Raw genomic sequence first — 20712 nt, 5'->3', positions numbered from 1 at the left:
CTGTATCTGTCTTTCTGTCCGAAACAAGCTGTTTCACTCCTCCCCCAGGAGGACAACTTTTGTTCTGGTTGGCTACCCCTCACAATCAGAAGGTTTGAACAGCAGGTGGGCGGACTTCTGTCTGACACGATCATAATAGAATACACCCTCTGCATGACATTATATACCAAGAGTTTATGAAAATGAGATCAGACAGCAGTCTATTGTACAACACAGGAAAGAGGAAAAGCACAGTAGATTGTTCTCCATCATGAAAATGAGATGAGAGATTTCACAGATAAACTTTTATTATGCCTGCACAGTGTCGCAATACAGAAGGTTAACATATCAAACACTTAAACTTTGCTTCACTCATACATATAAAATCACTATAAAATGTCACTCTAATATCTGCTACTGTTTTTCCAACATTCACAAAGGAAACGCCACTTCACTTCCTTCCTGTGGTTTAAAAAAAAAAAAAATCCATCATCACCTGCTTCTCTCAACAGTAAGACCATTTTCTGTCAAAGAAAATCAAAGGAGAGAAAAATGCTGCAGGATAAATAAAAACAGAAGAGTTTGTTAACGTCACAGCCCAGCTCATCTTGATCATTCCACATCCCACAACTGGGCCTACGCCACATGAGCGATCTGGCACAAACCCTGACATACAGAGACCTGCTGAGTGCATCTGATTCAACATGGAGGGAAGATAGTCTCTCGCTCACCTGAAACTGAATGCTGAGGAAGGGGAGACTTTGCCTGCTGAGGCTAACTAAACACCATTTTTCACTCAGAATATCTTCGAAAGACATTAAACTCATCCATGAGAAAACATGAATGCTTTTAGGGATCTGTAGTTATCAAGCTAACTTTGGGTTTAACTCTGTCTTTTCAGGGTTATAAAGGTGGTATGTCACCATGGTAACTGATGCTACAGACCAAAGTTGCTCCAGGTTTTGTTGCAGGTAAGCGTTCACCATCTACTGACCAATCAGATTTTTGGACGATAGTCACCATGGCTGGAGTGCAGACAGTCCAAGGGTCTGAAGTGTTCGTGGTTATCGGATGAGCATCAGTAAGAAATAAGGATTCTTAGAGAAAGTTTATAGTTTCCTGTTTTTACAGATGGAGATAAGAAATAAAGGACTCGGAAGCACTTTTCCCCCCTCACTGACGTTAAAACTGTTTCTTCTGTTTAAGCTAACTTCTGAATTGTTTGGTTTGTGGGAGCAAAACAGCAACTTGCAGCTTGAATTTTTCACTAAATATGAGGTGTGATGAAAAAGTTCAGAGAAGTGGACACACAAAAAAAGATGGAAATGTATGCAGTCTCCCCTTCATGGTGACCTCAGACACCTCTGGACCTCTGAGTGCTGCATATCTTCAGAAATACTAACAGAAAATCTGTCATCAAGAAAATAAACTAGTCCAGATAATGCAGATCACATTTTAATCCAGTCTTGGACAGTGAAGAGTTCAGTTTTAAGGGACTGTGACATGAAACGGACTGCCGGGGACGTTCTCGTCTCCCCACTTCACAATGAGGATGTAGCTGCCCTGCTCTTTAACAGTATACGTGACATTGTACATCCTGTTGCCCATGTGTTTGACGTACACTTCCTCGCAGGGTGTCTTCGGCCCGTGGACACCGACCATCAACATGTTTGTGCCTGCAAGGAAAAAAACGGAAATATCGTGAGTGGTGAAGAAAAATCTCAGATTTGACTTTCACGAAAGACAGGAGGGACGAAATGGTCACCTGCTTTACTGCAGTCGACTGTGAAGGTGTTCTTCTGACCAATGAAGGCCTTTGAAAGGCCGGCACCTCTGGAGATGACTTTACTGGCATCTGAGGAAAATTTAGGCAGAGAGGCAAAAGGGCTGCCCATCGCTACTGACTTGCTGACGGTCTCCACAAGAACAGACGACGTCTCATGCAAACTGTGGCCACCTGACAGACGAGGTCCTGGAAGAAGAAGAGTTAGAGTCAGCTTTCTCCAACAGTATGTGGACATCCCTTCAGGTTTACTGAAAAGGAGGAAAAGGAGTCATATGGTCAGTATCACCAGCTATGTAGAGCTTGGTGTCCTACAAGTGCATAAAAACAATTGGTTCCAAACAAGCTTTATTTAGAACTGAATGTGCTCTTTATCTCTGGAGGAATCAGTGGAAAGTGATGAATCATGCTTTATTTCCAGGAATCACTACGCCTGAAGGCAGCATGCAGACTGTACACAACAAGACCGAATCACTTTCATCCTCATTTCCAAGGAAACCCCAGGAAACTATACCCGTGAGTATCAGGAAAACTCACGGACTGACCTCAGTAAAAGGTCAATGGTCATTGACCCACCTGATACTTTGGCCTTGAAGGGGCTGCCTACAATGTGCTGGGGTCCTCCATACTTGATGGAGATCAGGTAGCTTCCAGGAGCCATAGGTGTGTAGGAAACCTTATACCCCTCAGGAGACTCCTGACAATCCATCTTAACCTTTGATGGGCCATCAATTGTCACGGACAGTGCTCCTGAGCCGGCGTTACAAGTATTGACAATAAACTCTGATGCCATGCCTAAATAAAGTGAGAACGCTCATTAAAACTCTCTTTCATCAAATGGCTTCAAAGTTAAAGACTTTGTTTTTTGTATATACCTGTGGTTCCTCCCTCCAGACCTGACCCAAACGCAGACACCATTCCTGGATCTCCGACCTGACCCGGTTCTCCTACTCTGATCTTGAAGGGACTGCCGGGGACATGGCTGCCATTAAAACGAACGTCTATAGAATGAACTCCATTCTCCTTTGGGATGAACCTGATAGCATGCTGATCTGTAGAAACAGGAAATCATTGATTTACAAACAGTTCTATAACCACCGTAAATACAGACTTTGAGAAAGAGGTTTCTTATACGAATGACTCTATAATCCTGTATTTAATATGAAGATTAAATACAAGAAAGATTTAAACTTCCAAACACTCTGAAAAATTACAAATTAAAATTAATAGTTAAGCAGTAAATAACAGTCTTGTATTTATAGCAAATAAGTGATCTGAACCTGAAAAACTAAAAGGTCGTGGGCCCAGACTTGAACCTTGTGGAACTCCAAATGTAATTTTGACTGGGTTAGGAAATCGTGGTGGATCCATGTTTGGTTTTTAATTGTACTCAAAAGTCCTAAAGATCACTTCACTAACAGCTATAATGGGGTCTTACCGCTGTCCAGCTCAGTGATGTAACACTCTTCGGTGGCTCCTGATGGCGTGTGGATCTTGGCATCAATTAGCCCTCTTGCTCCATTGAGCTGCACTGCAAAGGAGGCCTCCTGACCCACCTTCAGACCCATCTCCTGGTAAAGAAAAGGGATTCAGTGCTTTGGACCATGGAGATTAAAAGTGTTCAACAAGCAGTTCTCGGTTATTTTAAACAAATGGAATATGCTTCCTCAGTACTGCAGATACTCATTTAAGTGTTTTTACAAGATTTCTTTGGTGGTCTGATTAATAAAGTTTGTAGTGCCTGTTTTTATATTTATGCCTATGTTTTAAAGATTTGGCTTTAACTATAAATTGTTTAATCAAAACTATTTAGTTTTTTTATTTTTAAAATAGAAATTTGTCAGTTTAGTTTTATTTCTGTCTTTTTTTGTGAGCTCCTCCATAGCCTTTTTTCTGTTAATGTTACCAGCATAATTTTTTTTTTAATTTCACAATTTAACATATTGTGACTTTGTTTTTTTTCCCTACTTGTACACACATTTGTTATATCTCAAGAATAAATGTGTTGCATACAAAGAAAGAGGGCAGCGATTAAATATTCAGAGATAAATATACACACCTATGAACACAAATACAATCCTCAACACAGCACAGTTATTGAGACTCTAAAAATAAATCTGTCCACAGTAAATATAATTCTCAAAGGGTTTCATTTCTGTAAGTTCAGCTGGTAGATTTAGATCTTTCCTCACCTGCAGGCTGGTGATGGTGAGGCGGCGAGCGTCATCTGACAGCGAGGCGATGGGGACGGTAAAGGGGGAGTCTGGGATATGTTCATCATTGAATTTGATGGAGACCTCATAATCACCTGAACAAAAGAAATATATTATTGTTGGAAGGATATGGACTTTCTCCTTTAATACTTTAACGATCACAACAATTTGCAGATCCAATGATAAAAAAAAACAAAAACAATATAACATTATAACAAGGAACTTCAAAAACATTTAGGCTACGTTCACACTGCAGGTCTTGATGCTCAATTCCGATTTTTTGATCAAATCCGATTTTTTTGTCTGCTCGTTCACACTACAAATAAAATGCGACAGCAAACGCGCTCTAGTGTGAACGCTCAAAGCGGCCCACATGCGCAAAAGAAGACGTCATACACAACGCGCTCTGTTTAGACCCAGAGCAAACAGTATTGTTTGACTGATAGCCCTTAATATAAAGACTTCGGACTTCACGTTTCCCAATTTTTGCTTTAAGTTATTTTGTTATTTACATAATAATGTAAATAACCTAATAATTATCATTATTGCTGTTTAGAGGAGCGGTGCTTCAAAGGATAGTTGCAGATTTCTGTCAGAATCTGCAGATTATACAGTATAAATAAAATGTTCACGTTTCTCCAACGTCGTCTTCCCAGCAGTTTCACTGGATGGCCAGGAAGCGTTCGCGATGTCTTATCGGGCGCTTCTCCGGCGCTGATAATTGGCGTCTGTCTTGTGTCAGTGACGTAAAAGACGGATTTAATGCGACTTGACCGTTCAAACAGCAGTCGCTTTCTGAAACATCGGATATGTATCGGATTCAGTACCACATACGAAAGTGACCCAGATCGGATTTGTGCTGTTCACACTGTCATACCATGATTGGGTATGGGTCGCATAGGGTCAAAAAAAAAAAGTCGGATTTGATGCGCTTTCGCCTGCAGTGTGAACGTAGCCTTATACTGTTTTTAAGTTCTAATTTTATTTCTGTTAATCTGCAAGTTTGTTTTTCAAAAGTTGCCCATTTACCATGAGTTCTAACTTTAATCTGTTTTTTTCTTAATTTATTTTTATATATCGTTCCAGAGGCAGAGCACGCTTACACTTTTACAATTACAATAATTATACTGTGACATGGATGGATTTGAACTAAACTGGTCCTGGGCGAATATTTGAAATGATAAAATTCAAGTAGTGATTCCAGGCTTGTGCCTTTGTTGCTATGTAGGTAGAAACCTTGTGGAATATAAGTTTGTATGCAGATCAAACCCTTTACCATCAGATACAGAATCCTAATGATGTTTATTGTCAAATTTTCACACAAATAAGGAATTTGTCTTGCTGTTATGGTGAAAAGAGTGATACAATTAATCAGAGGAATAAAAACAAAACAAAAAACAAATAAACACCACAATAATCTGTCAGAGAGTATTAAAACTATCAGAGAGTATTAAAAGTATTAAAATTAAAATGATAACATCTCACAGAAAAAGGTTAGGCTTCTTTCATTGGCTGAAATAAATCTGAGAGGCTTAAGCCAAATATCTCTTGAGACTTACCAGGTTCCTGCACTACGTAAATAACTCCACAGGATCCATCTTTCCTGTCTTCAAATGTTATCTCAGCCTTGCTGGGTCCTTCTACAGCAATAGAGAGACCTCCAGCACCAGCCTCTCTGGTCCAGATACTGAACTCCGCTGCAAAACAACACAAACTGTGAGAGCTGCAGTTCCTATGGTGGCCACTAGAGGAGCTTTTTGTAAAGAAAATTTTTCAAATTGAACTGAAATAGCAGACATATCATCAGTGAAACAAAATTAGGAACATGGGTGTTTCAAGAGTTCATTTGACACATCACAGATGGATGTTTTGTTTCCTGTGACCAAACCTTGCTGACATGTAGGAGCATGTCAGCATGCTTCTTCATCCAAAGATTCAAATGAAATCAAAGTTGTTACAGAAGAAGCAAAAAGAAACCGGTTCATAAGGACAGAAGAAGAGATAAGGAACAAATGTAAATCCTACAGCCCACCTGGGATTCCTGCCACTCCGCGGTCCAGTCCAGTGCCTCCTGCTCTGACCTTGTGGGCCCCTCCCTCTCCCAGGGGCCCCACAGTGAACTGGAAGGGGCTCCCAGGGACGTGCTGGCCCCGGTATTTGACGTTGACAGTGTGAGGTCCCATCTCCTGAGGGATGAAGCGGACGCTGTAGGTGCTCTCCTCTCCTTTAATGATCTCTGCGTCCTCTGTCTTTCCTCCAGGACTCGTCACCTGAGCCGTCATCTCCTGGTTAGCTGCCTCACCTGACAGGATTAGGAGAATGTTACTGAGGATCAGATGATTCATCCAGCAAATGTTTCATAGTCAGTTTTTACATAGCATGCACCAAAAAAAAAAAATATCTTGCATCATGCACTGGTTAATATGTCACGGATTTAGATTTTGTAGGTTTTTGGTCTATAGCATGTTTATTTTGTAATTTTTAGTAGCTAAAATTAGGTGTGGAGCTCCTCAGAAATCAATCCAAGGTCCTCTTTTCTTTTTTCAATTGTTAGTTCAGTTTGAACAAATCATCTCATTCAATAGTAACATTTAAGTGAAAATACATTTTTATGAAGAATTTGATAAGAAATAGTGATGATACTGTAAATACTTGAACTGCAATCTTTTAATAATTTTACAAATTTAAAATGTTTCCTTGAGAGTGCGTATTACTAATATGCTTAATGGATGTTTGTCTTTGTCTTTCTGCTTTAAAATAGTCTTAAAGATGAACAGAAATCAGTTCTTCCACGTCTCAGTCAACAAAAACAACAGCAACCATTAACCTATAAAAAAAACCTGCTTTTCCTCAAAAGTCCACTAGAGGCTCCAACAGTACAAACATGGCCCAGAAGTCTCTGAACTGGACTTCTGGGCTGTATTTGTATTGTTGGAGCCTTTTTAAGGTTTTTTTAATTTTTATTTTTTATCTGACCAATGATATGACTGCTGAACCTGTAAGCAGCTCCTTCCTTCTACTGCAACTATAAACCCAACACATTTCTTTATTGCTGTATCTGAGATTAGGCACAGTGCCCACATCAGGCCAGACTGAATAACAATACTACCTTAATCCAGACATTTTGACAGCAGAATGCAGACAAAGAGAAGTGAGAGAGCTGGAAGAATCAGAGCAGGTTAGAGGGTTAGCATGGGAGGCCATTACAGCACAACACTCTGTTAAATCAGCCACTCTCACTTACCACACACACACACACACACACACACACACACACACACACACACACACACACACACACACACACACACACACACACACCGTTCTGCAGCGGCTGTCGGCTGCCGGTCGGCATCCCGCTGAAGCCACTAAGACTCTCTCGCCCTAGAAAATCTCCAAATACGTCTCTAAAGGGATCGCCTCCGACCTGCGTGCTCTCCTCCACCCGCACCTCCCTCTTGGTCTCTCCGGCTCGGGTTTTGCTGATCTCCGTCCGCTCGGTCCGGGTGTAGGTGTGGCTGCTGCGGGTGAACGTCCGGGTCAAACGGTCCTGAGCCGAAACCATCTGAAACCAGTTTCCTGCGACCCAGAGGAGAAGCAGGAAGGAGGAGGAGGAGGAAATAGTGGACAAAGACGAGGAGGTGAAGAGAAGGAAGCAGGGAGGGCAGGAGCCGACAGGAGGAGGATGAGGAGGAGGCAGATATCACAGCTCACCTGGTATTTTGAGGTTGAGGTCACACGTGCTGCCCACGGTGGCAATGGAGGGTGCCTGACGTTTCCGGGTGATGCTCTCTTTCATCCGACCTTCACCAAACACCTTCACCGTGAACGGACTTCCTGTTCACACAAACATCACATCACAACTGAAAGCCGAAACTCTTAGACCCTCATGCTTTGTCCAGAGCATCAGATCAACACCTAGCTCATCAGATCTGAACCAATGATCTATCTAACTCTTTATGGTAGTTACAGGAAAATGTTTTGTACTTGTGAAGAACTACTTCAGGCATCTGCATTCATCTTTTATACCATCTGCAGTGGTACGTTCTCTTTCTACAAACTAATTTGCCTCAAATCAAACTTGGAATAATTTTTCGTACCTGGCACATGCTGGTCGGCGAACTTGATGTTGATGATGTAGTTTCCTGGTTCTGTGGGACAGTAGGTGACCTTACATGTCCCGTCCTCCACGTCCTCACAGTTGATGTCCACCTTACTGGGACCCTCGATGGACAGACCCAGACCTCCATAACCTGCCACAAACACAGACATTGAGGGTTAGAATCTGAAATCCTGAGCTTCAGCGCTCTGATTGTGTGGATGAAGGTTGAATCCTCGCCTGCATTCCTTGTGTCCACAATGAACTCGGCCACCTCGAACACGTGTCCCTCCACCAGCCCCTGACCGTAAACCTTCACCTTGCTGGCATCTCCGATCTCCGACTGACCCACCATGATCTTAAACGGACTATTGGTCACATGTTTCCCGTTCTTCTTCACACTGACCACGTGTTCACCAACTTCCTTTGGTGTGAAGGATATTCCTGCAGGAAAGAGACATGTCATCAGAAACGTGGAGTCTCTTGTACAGCTGTGCGAATTCTTTTTACTGTAGAAAATCACACGTCCGTGTAGGAATGGGAATTGAGATCCGAGTAGTTCAGTTCTTTTGAATCGTCTGCCTACCTATCTGTCCCACTTATCGGTTTTTGCACGCTACAATCTGCTGATTTCAGTTTGTGTGTCAGAGGAGGAAAATAGTTGGGCAGTTTCCAGTGTGGATGTGGACTTTTATTTTTATTGCACAAAAGGACGAGAACGCGATGGTAAAGTGCAAACTGCATCCAGGATAGACACAACTGCATCATATGCTGATAACACAAATTCACCTCTTTTCTAACATCTGCACAGCCAACACTAAGCTAGTATTCAACCCAGAAAAATGTAAAAACTGAGTGTCTGCTGACATAGCTGGACTGGCCATCGGGTATACCGGGCATTTGCCCGGTGGGCCGCTGGCGATTTTTTGTTTTTATGGGCCGATGGATTTTTTTTTTTAGGAAGGGTATATATAATGAAAGGTGTTGGATTGGCCAATTGGTCATGATCGACTCTGGGCTGGACCAATTACAGCCGAGGAGGCCGGATTCACCCGCCCCCTTGTTTAGCAATCACGTGATTTTCGCGCATTGCATGCCGGGAACTCGTGGCAAAACAATCCAAGTACCGCATCAAATGCAAGCATTTGCAGCACCGCTAAACGTTCATTCTCCGGTTCCAATACCTTCCTGTTTTTTCTTTGCCGCACAAAAAAGGAATGTACAAAAGGAGAACAATGTCGGTCCGTACAAAGACAGACTCGACGAAAAGACAAAGAAAAGATACGAGGAAAAAATCAAAGGAGTGAAAGGGTCAGACCCTTACGAGCACACAGAGTGGACAAAAGACGTCAGCGTGCTGCCCAACTTTCACCACGCTCAGATTTATAATTACACGGTTCTTGGAGTGAGTGCATACACTCATGAAGTTTAGTAACTTCAGGTCACTGCAACAAGCCCAGGTACAGTTTGCCGACGGATGGGTACAGGACCTTGAAATGCACCGTGTAGAACGAAAGACCATCGTACGAACAAAGGTAAGTTTACCAGTCTCACAAATCATCGTCATAAATACACATTCGTTAACCGTTTATTAATATAACCTTTGAGCTCAACGGTAATTAATTAGTAGTGGAAATAATTTCTGGTAGCATTACAGAAATGTAGCAGTGACAATAATATTGTATGCTGTAATCGCACTGGACAATTAGTGATACAAAACAACTGTTTTATCCTGTGAATAAAAGTATATGGTTTTGTCAATGTACCATAATAACAGAAGCGAAACGCAATATTGTGTCAGGACAATTCACTATTTATGCACAATAAACACAATAAATAAAGGAGCATAGCGCAACAATTTCTGCTCAGCGCCAGACTTGCTTGTAACCTATATCACCAATTATGTTAAGAAAAATGACGTATTAACTACAACAAAACTCTGACCTTTGTGGGAATGCTTGGAGCAGACTAACATGTGAGCTGAAGTGTTCTGAGACGTTATATTTGGTATATCCAGACCATCCGTCGGCTCTTACTTCGGAAACATGGCTTAAAAATTTCTCTTCAACGACGTAATCCGATAAAAAAAAAAAGATCTCTTTACCCGTCGGCTTCCCGTGGCTGTCATGCGACCGGCTATTGCAGTTAATAATACAACAGCTTCTTGCCATTTTTTGGGTTTCTTTTTATAGCTGTGTAACTGAGTTCAATTGAAAGCCTGCGTGCGCTAGTACCTCTTGCCACAAGTTCCCAGAATCCTTTGCGGTTTTACCCCTGAATGACGTCACATTTATCCTGGTGGGCCGGTCTCTAGTCAAAATGCCGATTTTTTGTCCCAGTCCAGCCTTGTCTGCTGACTGTGACGATATTCTGATCCTCACACCTGTGTCACCTCCAAAAACATGAACAATAGTCTCAGATCTGGCCTGCTTCAGACCTTCAGCACCTGAAGGTTTTCCCTTTCAAGTCCTAATAAAGACATTATTATTTAGGGACAATAAGGTAATTTTATCACCGATGAATTAGTGATGGACAGCTAGCTTTGTTGACTGGGTAATAATTTGAAGAATGTAATATTTAGAAAACCAAATATTTGATGAAATCTGGATAATAATAAAGATTCTATGTTGTTTGGTTTTGGTCCACGTTTTGCCAAAGGGTGACTGAGAAGCATTGAAGCATAGAAACTGACCGATATGTCTGTTGGGCAGCCTCTTCAGCAGGCAGGGCTCCTCGTTTCCTGACGGAGCTCTGATCGTCGCGGTCAGGCTGCTCAGGTCCGTCTCCATAATTTTTAAGGAAACATCTGTTGCCGTGCCAACGTTAAGCTGGGATGTTCTCATAGAGTCGTCACCTGGAGATCAAATGTGAGACGACAAAGTAATAGTGAAAACCAGCTTAGTTCAATCAGCCAAACTTTACTCATACTGCAGCTTTTAATGCAGGTTACAGCACCCACAGACAAGCCAGCACCGACACAAATGAAACAACGTGCAATGACATAAACAAACTAAAACAAACTAAACTGGCATCAATTTGAAAACAGAAATTAAGCTAATGATTGGCCATGTGATGGACGTACCGTGGGTAACAGGTGCTGCTTACTGAACAACTATCATGACTAATTTTAAAAAAACTACACTGAAAGGTGGAGCATGATGAGAAGGAGCTTGGGAACTTTAAAAGGTGAGGGGGGTGTCTCGGCAGGGGAATGTGCTCTCCAAATGCAGACTAAATCAACATTCATAGCTCGATGCCAGAGTTTGGACCACCTAAGCAGAAAATCTTTTAATCTTTTGATTATGATGATGATGAGCTTTTATGTCTGACATAAAACAAAAACCATATACAAACATACACATATACACTGATACCTGCATACACACACATATGCACACAAAAAAATACAATAAATAAAGAAAATCTCAGTGACATGAAATAAACCACTTAATCATCAAGTCCAAAATGGAGCAGGAAGAAGTATGTACACGCTGATTAATCCCTACCCTATGCTCAGCACTCTACTGATTCATGATATTCATCATTACCCCCACTTTGCCTCAGCACTTGTATACACGTACCACACAAAAAAGAAGAAAGACAGGAATAATCTATGTGTAAATATAGATGTAATTCATATATAGATACTTTTTCTTTTCTTTGATGGCCAAGACTTGGAGGAACAATTAAAAACCGAGACTGTCACTGTCCTGGGTCTGTGACCCAGTGTTTTGTTTCTGTATTACTATTGAACTTTGATTTTGTCATTGTTTATCTTTTCTAATCTTTTGGTTTCTGTGTTCCATGGTTGCTGTCTCACCTAGTTAAGTCCGTGTCTGTTATGTTTCTTGTTTTACTTTGAAAGTCTGCGTCCTATGTCAATGTATTGAGTTTTGCTTCCCCTTGGTCATGTCTGATTACTCCCAGCTGTGTTCTCCTGTGTCTCATTCCCTCGTTATCCGTCTGTCTATTTAAGCCTTGTGTTTCCCTCTGTTAGTTACTGGTTCGTCTGCGTGTCTGTATTTCTCCAGGTGTCTCTCCATGTTTTCAGGTTTGTAGTCACAGGTTTTTATTTCTTGTATTATTATTTCGTAGCTCTTCCCAGTTTAGGTTTTGTTAGCGTAGTTCCCTGCGATACCCTGCTTTGGTTTGTATTTTCCCCTTTCATTATTAATAAACTTTCTCACAGCTACGCCGTTGTCAGTGCTTGCGTTTGGGTCCACATCCTGCATCTCCTGATGATCTGCCCCCCAGATCGTGACATAGACAGGTTAACAATGAGCCAGTGAAGGTCAGGAGGTTAAATAATGTAATTAGGAAATATTATAATGACAAGGAAGGATAATTACAAGAAGTTAGACAACCAAAAGAAGAACACATGCCATGTCATGGTTTGACAAAACAAAGAAACTTTCCAGAACACTTTAAAGCTGTTAGAGTTAAAGTGAAACCTTTTACAGGACTAAATGACTGAATAACTGAAGATAAAAATGCTGGATAATTTATTTTCTGAATTTAGCTGAAAAAAAATCTGATCATTTATATCTGCTTTGATTGGAAAGGGTTTTGTATATTTGGTGTCCCACAGGAAGATAGAGCAGAGTGTTGTCTGCGTACAGAGATAGAAATCAACTAAAGGCAATCCACATGTGACCAAGTACACAGTTAATATCTATCTTTTTCTGCACGTGCTTCATAATTAATGTGTTTTGAAGGTACTGAAAGGTATTGATTGTGAAGATATTCAAGCTAAGCATGTTAGTTTTCTTAAAAGAAGATTTTCTACATTTTTGGAGGTAGTTCTGAAAAATTACACATTAAATTCAAATTACATCTTTTGTTAAAATCATAAAAATGTACAACGTCATAGGTGCTGCAGCTGCTTTTTGATGAACAATCATTTAAAAAGTGTTGCTTAAAACTGAGCTGTCTGGACAAAAGCCCGACTTTCCCGAGGAGAGAGAATTTTTTACCAGTAATCTTGGCGGTGAAGGGGCTGCCAGGGATGTGTTTGTCATCAAACTTGACGATGATGTTGTAGTCTCCAGGTGCGGTGGGCAGGTAGGACACTGTGCATGTCCCGTCCTTGTTGTCTTTACAGCTGATCTCTGCTTTGGATGGACCTTCAACTGCCAGAGACAAACCTCCTGTAGAAAGAGTGGGAACACTTACTGCCTTTCTTATCTTCAGTTTCACATGGTGTCTTCTTCTGATTAAATACACATTTCATATTTCAGATAAAAGATACAGTCATAAACACCGTCTACGTGCCCGAGAAGAACTGGGCTCAGGCTTTAAACAGCTCTTATATCTACTAGTGTACATATGAGGGATACCTTCTCCAGCATCTTCTGTAACTATAGTGAAAGTAGCTGGTCGGTTCATGGTGCCGTGGCTCAGGCCGGGACCGTATGCTGTCACATGACCACTGTTAATAGCGTCAACATAGAACTGGAGTGGACTTCCTGTAACAGAGAGAGCACACAGAGAACCTGTGTGTTAATGTGATGTTTAATGATTTTCACATTAAAGGTTGAAAGTCAGTCTGTCTGCTGATAACACTGCTGAAGACGAAAGAATGTGCGCCTCAGAAACAGAACACATATTCACTGAGGAGGGATCACCTGGGATGTGGTTGCCATCGTATTTGATGTCCATCTCATGGAGGCCTCGTTCAGTTGGCGAGTACTTCACAGTAACTGTCCCGTCCTTGTTGTCGGTGATGTGAGGTCGGGCCGTTCGGCCAGAAGGCATGCGGACTTCACCTGGAGGATAAAACACACACAAGTTCAGTTATTCTGACTAATTTCATGTTTAGACTGAAACCATTCTAATCACAATAACCAAAAGGTTAAATTTCATTAGAGTTTTTAAATTAGATTCAAATACTATGCAAGTTATCAGCCTCTAGTAATGCTTCAAGTGCATCCTTTGATGCAAAGTCACCTGGTTAGGAATGATATGTCAAAGCTAAGAAACAGCATTTACTGGGGTGCCAACTGAGCATGAGCAGGCGACCATGTGCGGCATGGCCACACAGAAGAAAGCAGATTCAAGTCTGACCCGCTTTCCTGTCTGTCTACACCAGGGGTCGGCAACCTGCAGCTCTTTAGTCCTTATAGTGCGGCTCTGCGTGGTTTGGGAAAATATATATATATATTTTTTAAATATTTTGCTGAAGTGCATTTTAATTATGTTTATTTATGTTCTTTTTAACTTTTAGTCCTAAATTGGAAGAGTATTGTGATATTGAAATATAAAATTATATTATATTTTTCATGGCTGAAAATAAGCGTCACACTCACTGAAGCCGGCATACCCGCCGAAACACCTTGCATTTATCGAGACTTTCAACCCCAGGTAGGCAAATTATGGATCTTTGGATCCACATTATGTCAACAGCTATTCTCCACCGCGAACTATGCTAAAAACAAACACTGCTCACGCCTCACAGATGATAGCTTACAGTCCTGCGTAAAGATGAAAGTGACTTCTTATTAGTGATGTGCGGATCGATCCTGAAATATCGATTCCTCCGATACCAATCATTTATGTTCTAGAATCGATTCTCACATTAAAATATCGATATTTTAGTAATTTAGAGTAAATTTGTAGTTTATCATTAACAGGAACACAGTGGGAAGAAACTATAACATTCGGATTGTCTACATTCAGAGGAACTACTTCCTCTTCCGCCTTTCATAGTCATGTGTGAAATACGGCTGTATAAATGTCTGGCAGCCCCTTGGCGTCCGCGCTCGCAACAATGGAGGAGGAGGAACACGTCTGAAGGTTAAAGGCATGTTCACAGCCACTCTCAGCAAGAACAACCACAAAACCAAAGAAGACATTTATGTCGTACAGGGTTTATGCACACCGCTGCTGAGCGGGCATGCTGCAGTGGCACTACAGCTGGTTGCTAGAGTGAATCATATTAGCTTAGACTCTATTGACGCTGTCAAACAAGAATTCCCCAAGCTTTTCAGCGGCTTAGGCAAAATGGAGGGGGAGTACAATATTGTTCTGAAACCAGAGGCACAGCCGTTTTCCCTCTCGACCCCTAGGCGAATCTCCCTTCCACTCTTACCAAAGGTTAAAGAAGAGCTGAACAGGATGGAGCAGCAGGGTGTCATTTCCAAGGTGGAGGAGCCCACTGATTGGTGCGCGCCTATGGTGGTGGTTCCTAAGCGCACAGGCATAGTGAGAATATGCAGCGATCTCACTGAACTAAACAAATATGTCATGAGAGAGAAGCATCCACTCCCTTCAGTAGAACACACACTAGGACAGCTTGCAGGAGCAAAAGTGTTTTCAAAGCTGGATGCCAATGCAGGATTTTGGCAGATTCCCTTATCCAGGGACTCTTCTTTGCTCACGACCTTTATTACACCTTTTGGTCGGTATTGTTACAATCGTCTGTGCTTTGGAATCTCATCAGCCCCAGAACACTTCCAGAAACGGATGGCACGCATTCTTGAGGGCTTAGAAGGAGTCCTCTGCCAGATGGATGATGTGCTCATCTGGGGGACGTCACAAGCAGAGCATGATGAGAGACTTCGAAAAGCACTGGTTCGACTGCAGGAGGCTGGAGTAACATTGAACGACAAGTGTGAGTTCTCCAAGAACAGGATAAAGTTCCTGGGGCAGGTCATTGAGGCATCGGGGGTTAGCGCAGATCCTGACAAGGTGCATGCCGTGAGTTCCATGGATGAGCCCAGCAACATAAGTGAGGTGAGACGCTTCCTGGGCATGGTGAATCACCTAGGAAAGTTTCTTCCTCACCTGGCGGAAAAAACGCGCCCCCTAAGAGATCTACTGAAGAAGTCCAACCTGTGGTCATGGGGGCCACAGCAGCAGCAGGCTTTCGACGGCATCAAAAAAGAACTGACAACACCCCCAGGGCTCGCTCTGTATGATCCAAATGCTGAAATGTGCGTATCAGCTGATTCATCTTCGTATGGCTTGGGAGCAGTGCTTCTCCAGCGGCACGCCGATCTAGGGTGGAAACCAGTAGCATACGCTTCAAAAGCTCTCAGCGCGATATGCTCAAATTGAGAAGGAGGCCCTCGCTTCAACATGGGCCTGTGAGAGGTTTGCAGAGTTCCTAATTGGGAAAACATTCCACATTGAAACAGACCACAAACCTCTGGTCTCGTTGCTTGGCTCCAAGGGCCTGGACGAGCTTCCACCTCGTATACAACGTCTACGCATGCGATTGATGAGGTTCTCTTATACCATATCTCATGTTCCTGGTAAATGGTAAATGGCCTGTATTTATATAGCGCTTTACTCGTCCCTAAGGACCCCAAAGCACTTTACACATCCAGTCATCCACCCACTCACACACACACTGGTGATGGCAGCTACATTGCAACAGCAGATGTACTGTCCAGAGCTCCTGTATGTGACACAACTGAAGGTTTGCCGGAGGAAGAAATCAACTTGTATGTGGAGTCCGTCATAGCAAGCCTGCCAGCCACAGAGCCACGACTCAGAGAAATCCAGACACATCAGGACAATGACAGCATTCTAAGCCAGCTGAAGAAGTTCTGTGTGGAAGGATGGCCAGATAAGTACTCCATCGAAAGGGTTTTCCAGCCTTATCTGCCATTTTCAGGTGACCTCACAGTCCACAATGGTTTGCTTCTTTATGGGAGCAGAATAGTGATTCCCACATCACTCAGAGCAGACATTCTGTCTAAACTACATGAGAGACACCTGGGAATAACGAAATGCAGAGAGAGAGCTAAACAATCTGTTTGGTGGCCAGGCCTGAGCAGTGAGCTGATAAAAGTGATTGGGACCTGTGACACTTGCTGCCGTGAGCGAACTAACCACAAAGAAATCATGCTACCTACCGAGTTCCCACAAAGACCGTGGGCCATGGTTGGAACTGATCTGTTCCAGATAGAGAATAAACAGTACCTGGTCATTGTGGATTACTTTTCCAGATTCTTCGAAGTTGCCAAACTGACATCTACAACATCAGAGGCAGTGATCGAGCACTGTAAATCAATCTTTGCACGTCATGGCATACCAGAGCGGGTTCGCTCTGATAATGGACCTCAGTTCTCGTCTGATTCCTTCAAAAGATTTGCACAAGAATGGGGTTTTAGCCATGAGACATCCAGTCCCCACTTCCCTCAGAGCAATGGGGAGGCCGAGAGGGCAGTCAGGACCATCAAAAGTCTTCTTAAAAAGTCTGGCGATCCCTATCTCGCCCTTATGGCATACCGGGCCACTCCATTGGCAAATGGCTACAGCCCAACAGAGCTTCTCATGGGTAGAAGGATAAGGACAACTATTCCTGTCATCCCATCACAGCTAAATCCAAGAGGTACGGACACAGACAAGCTCAAAGCTATAGAACAATCGTACAGACAAAAACAAAGACAAAACTACAACCGCAGACACAGAGCACATGATATGCTACAGCTCAATCCTGGAGACAAAGTGTGGGTCTCAGACATGGATACTAGAGGGACAGTCGTGTCCATGGCAGGCTCACCGAGGTCCTACATCATCGAGACAGCAAAGGGCACGCTGAGAAGAAACCGTTACCATCTTACATGGACACCTGGGGCACCGGAGATTTCTGGCGATCCACCAGAGGCTTCACCTGAGAACTCTGTTCCAGCTGCACAGATTGTGTCGGTTCCAGACACTATCTCACAGGGGGCCAGCCAGCAGACTCCTGAAGCTGGGAGTCAAATCCAACCCAGGTCTAGGAGGCCTCCAGCATACCTAAAAGACTATGTTTGCTCATAGGGCTTGGAACTGAGTGAGCAATGGGGCAGAATAATCCCCACACTCAGGCTGAGGGCTGGGTAGTCTACCCCATCCCTCATAGAGACAATGAGAAATAAAGCAAATGGTTGCACTGTTTAAACATGTTGTTTGTAGCTGCACTGAATAGTTCAGAAATGTGCACTTATGCTTAGTGTTCAGAGTTGTATACTTTGAGAGTTTATTTTTGGACATTCTGAGTAGTCTGGTTTGAAACCAAGCGAGTTCAGTAAACAAGCTGTTACCAGATAAAGCACAAGGACATAGTAATAGTATACTTTAAAGCGTGCGGGTCTAATCTGTTTTCTTGGTTGTATTCCAGCATCACATCCTATTTAGTAGGGGGGATGTAGTATCAGGTAAATGTTAAGTGGTAGGAACGTTTCTGCTGGGTTGTTGTTGTAGGGGGGGATGAAAAATAATAAAGGACACTCATTGGAGTAATGGCGCGTCTCTTGTGTCTGTGAGTTATGCCTCCAGTCAAATAACATCCATAACCTCAAATAACGTAACAGTGCGCAGAGGTTCAGGAGCAGAAGTTCCATTGTAAACATACCACGGCAGACCAACGATGTTTCCATGAACATGCTTTTCAGCATCTACCACTTTTCACACACGGTTGCTGTACGCATACAGCCGGCTGTAGCTTTTCAGTTCACAGCCCGACACACACCAACACAACAGCATAGATAGCACAGACGTTAAGGCGGCGAGGCGTGATTGCGGGTGCCGCTCAGGTGCGTCCGCCTCCCCTGCAGCGGCGCTGCAGACCACGCCCCGCCACACACATTAACCAGGTAAAATACATATTTAGGCAGAATTTTGCAAATATCTAGTTTTCATTTTTTTTTTAGCAGCATAGTGCTTTTTTCCCAATTACTTTTTAAAAGTCAGGTCAAGGCTCCAAAAGCCCAAAGGCGATATAAGGGTGGCGGCTCACAACAGTTTTTGTTTGCTAAATGTAATTGTAATTTTGAAATTGAAATGTAATTTTCTCTGTAGCACTTCATGGATTTCACAAGCAATAGACCTTAGTTGTTCACACAAAGCATAAAGGTAAAAAACAATATATACAGTGTTATCTTCATTTTAGATGTCAAAAAGTATTTGCGGCTCCCAGTGTTTTCTTTTGCGTGGAAATCGCGTCCTAATGGCTCTTTGGGTGTTAAAGGTTGCTGACCCCTGGTCTACACCGCCTCTGTCCAATAATGGCTAAAATGCCCACAAAACAAAACAAAATTAACACAAACTGCATAAACACTACCATTAGAAATAAAGATGCCCTACCTGTGATCTCTCCTTTCTGCACCGTAAAGGGAATGACCAGACTGAAGGGACGCAGCATCGGCTCCAGCCCATCCACAGGGCTGACGGGATCATCGGTAGCCTGAACCAGAGCAAGAGGGGAGGGGCGTTAGTGGCATCATACTAGGAACTCTGGGATTTCATCCAGAGAGAGGGGAGAGGCAGAGGAAGCACAGCAGGGCTGCAGAGAGGCTGACAGAGACATCTGACTGGTCCAGTTTAGGTAACACTGGTTTAAGAGCGGGGAAAGGAAGGGAGCTTCTAACGATCAGAACTGAACTGGAACAAATGACTGCTGCACAGTCTCTGAGATAATAAGAAAATAATATTATATAGGTTAATATAAGAAATATTAACCTATCTAAGCATTTTGATATAAAGAAGCAAAATGAAATAGAGACAACAGCTCTGAAAACTATAACGAAACCATAAAATTACCAAAAAATTATAATTAAATACATTTAATGAAAAATAGAGTAAAGCAATAAAACAAAATTTAAAATTTAAAATAATGTCATACTAAAAATAATATGAAAAAATTATAAAAGTATAAAAATAAAATAAATTATAATTTTAAGAAAATACACAATTCTCTGAAATAATACAAAACAGATCAAATCTGTCTTGAAACTATTTCTCTAAAATCATCACATTGTCAGAACATCTGGATCAGCTGCTCTCCAGATGTTGAAGAAAAGTTGACATGCTGAATTGTCTCTGATATCAGCCAGTCAGAGGGTAAAAATCAGAGGGTAGTGTTAATAAGAGTAGCCCCCAGCTGCCCTCCCAGCAGGAGATGATGATCATGCAGATTAAACATGCAGCCTCATGCTGAGCCAGAGATCAATCAATAAGTGAATGTGGGTCGGTATCGACTGTGGGACAGGAAACGCTGCAGTGATGGAGGGCAAAGCGAGGAACAGATGACAGTTTTTATGAAGAGGAGACGCAGCGGCAGATAAACAGCAGGTGTGGAGGTAATGATGATACCCATTGAGGGGAGAAGGCCGCATAGGGAGAGTAGGGCTGCTGTAACTGAAGCTTGTCACATGGTTCCTCTATTATTGGGATGGTATCACTTGCCTGACGAGGAACAAGGTGCAGCCATTACAAACACAAGCAAACCAGAAACAAACACACCGAAAAGCGCAGCAATTTTCCACAGTTTCAGGAAATAAATCTGAAACATAATTAAAATATGGAACAATACAATAAATAAACAAAAATAAAACAAATAGTCAAAGAAAAATTAAGGATAAAATAGACTGCAACTTAAAATCAAATCAAAAATGAGACATAAAACAAATACATACATAAGATACAAAAAAATACAAAAACAGCCACAAAAATAAAAGAAAACAAAAAGATGAACAAAATAATAAATAATAATACATTTATTTTCCTTAAACTGGAGATTTCTCCATCGTGTCAATGCTGTGAAGAATTCACAGTTTCACAGTTTTATTCAAAGAGTTTGTTTTGTTTGGGGGTCAACTAAATAATTTAAATATTTGTTTTTTCATAGTGACAACTAATATTCATGAAAA

At 42.1% G+C, this 20712-nt stretch overlaps 1 protein-coding gene across 6 annotated transcripts in view; it reads right to left on the bottom strand.

Annotated features, from left to right (window-relative positions):
* Nucleotides 1-269: 269 nt before the first annotated feature.
* LOC308399684 (filamin-C-like) overlaps nt 270-20712 on the bottom strand; it is a 61701-nt gene continuing 41258 nt past the window's right edge. For 2 of the 6 annotated variants that reach the window (XM_080887049.1, XM_080887051.1), the window contains 18 exons: nt 20156-20248; nt 19148-19247; nt 13699-13839; nt 13411-13539; nt 13048-13221; nt 10767-10928; nt 8315-8518; nt 8076-8228; nt 7690-7812; nt 7297-7554; nt 6008-6277; nt 5535-5672; nt 3955-4070; nt 3201-3333; nt 2638-2814; nt 2339-2557; nt 1745-1951; nt 270-1655 (listed from right to left, as the gene is read on the bottom strand). In XM_080887049.1, the coding sequence (XP_080743175.1) occupies nt 1468-1655; nt 1745-1951; nt 2339-2557; nt 2638-2814; nt 3201-3333; nt 3955-4070; nt 5535-5672; nt 6008-6277; nt 7297-7554; nt 7690-7812; nt 8076-8228; nt 8315-8518; nt 10767-10928; nt 13048-13221; nt 13411-13539; nt 13699-13839; nt 19148-19247; nt 20156-20248 (2985 nt within the window). In that variant the 3' untranslated portion in view covers nt 270-1467. The remainder of the gene's footprint in view (nt 1656-1744; nt 1952-2338; nt 2558-2637; nt 2815-3200; nt 3334-3954; nt 4071-5534; nt 5673-6007; nt 6278-7296; nt 7555-7689; nt 7813-8075; nt 8229-8314; nt 8519-10766; nt 10929-13047; nt 13222-13410; nt 13540-13698; nt 13840-19147; nt 19248-20155; nt 20249-20712) is intronic. The other 4 variants (XM_080887053.1, XM_080887054.1, XM_080887050.1 and 1 more) reach the window with 2 other exon arrangements.

This window comes from Rhamphochromis sp. 'chilingali' (genome assembly GCF_963969265.1).
Source record: "Rhamphochromis sp. 'chilingali' genome assembly, chromosome: 7".
Classification (NCBI taxonomy): domain Eukaryota; kingdom Metazoa; phylum Chordata; class Actinopteri; order Cichliformes; family Cichlidae; genus Rhamphochromis; species Rhamphochromis sp. 'chilingali'.
Note: the sequence above shows the minus strand (reverse complement) of the source record. Positions and strands in the feature narration are given on the sequence as shown.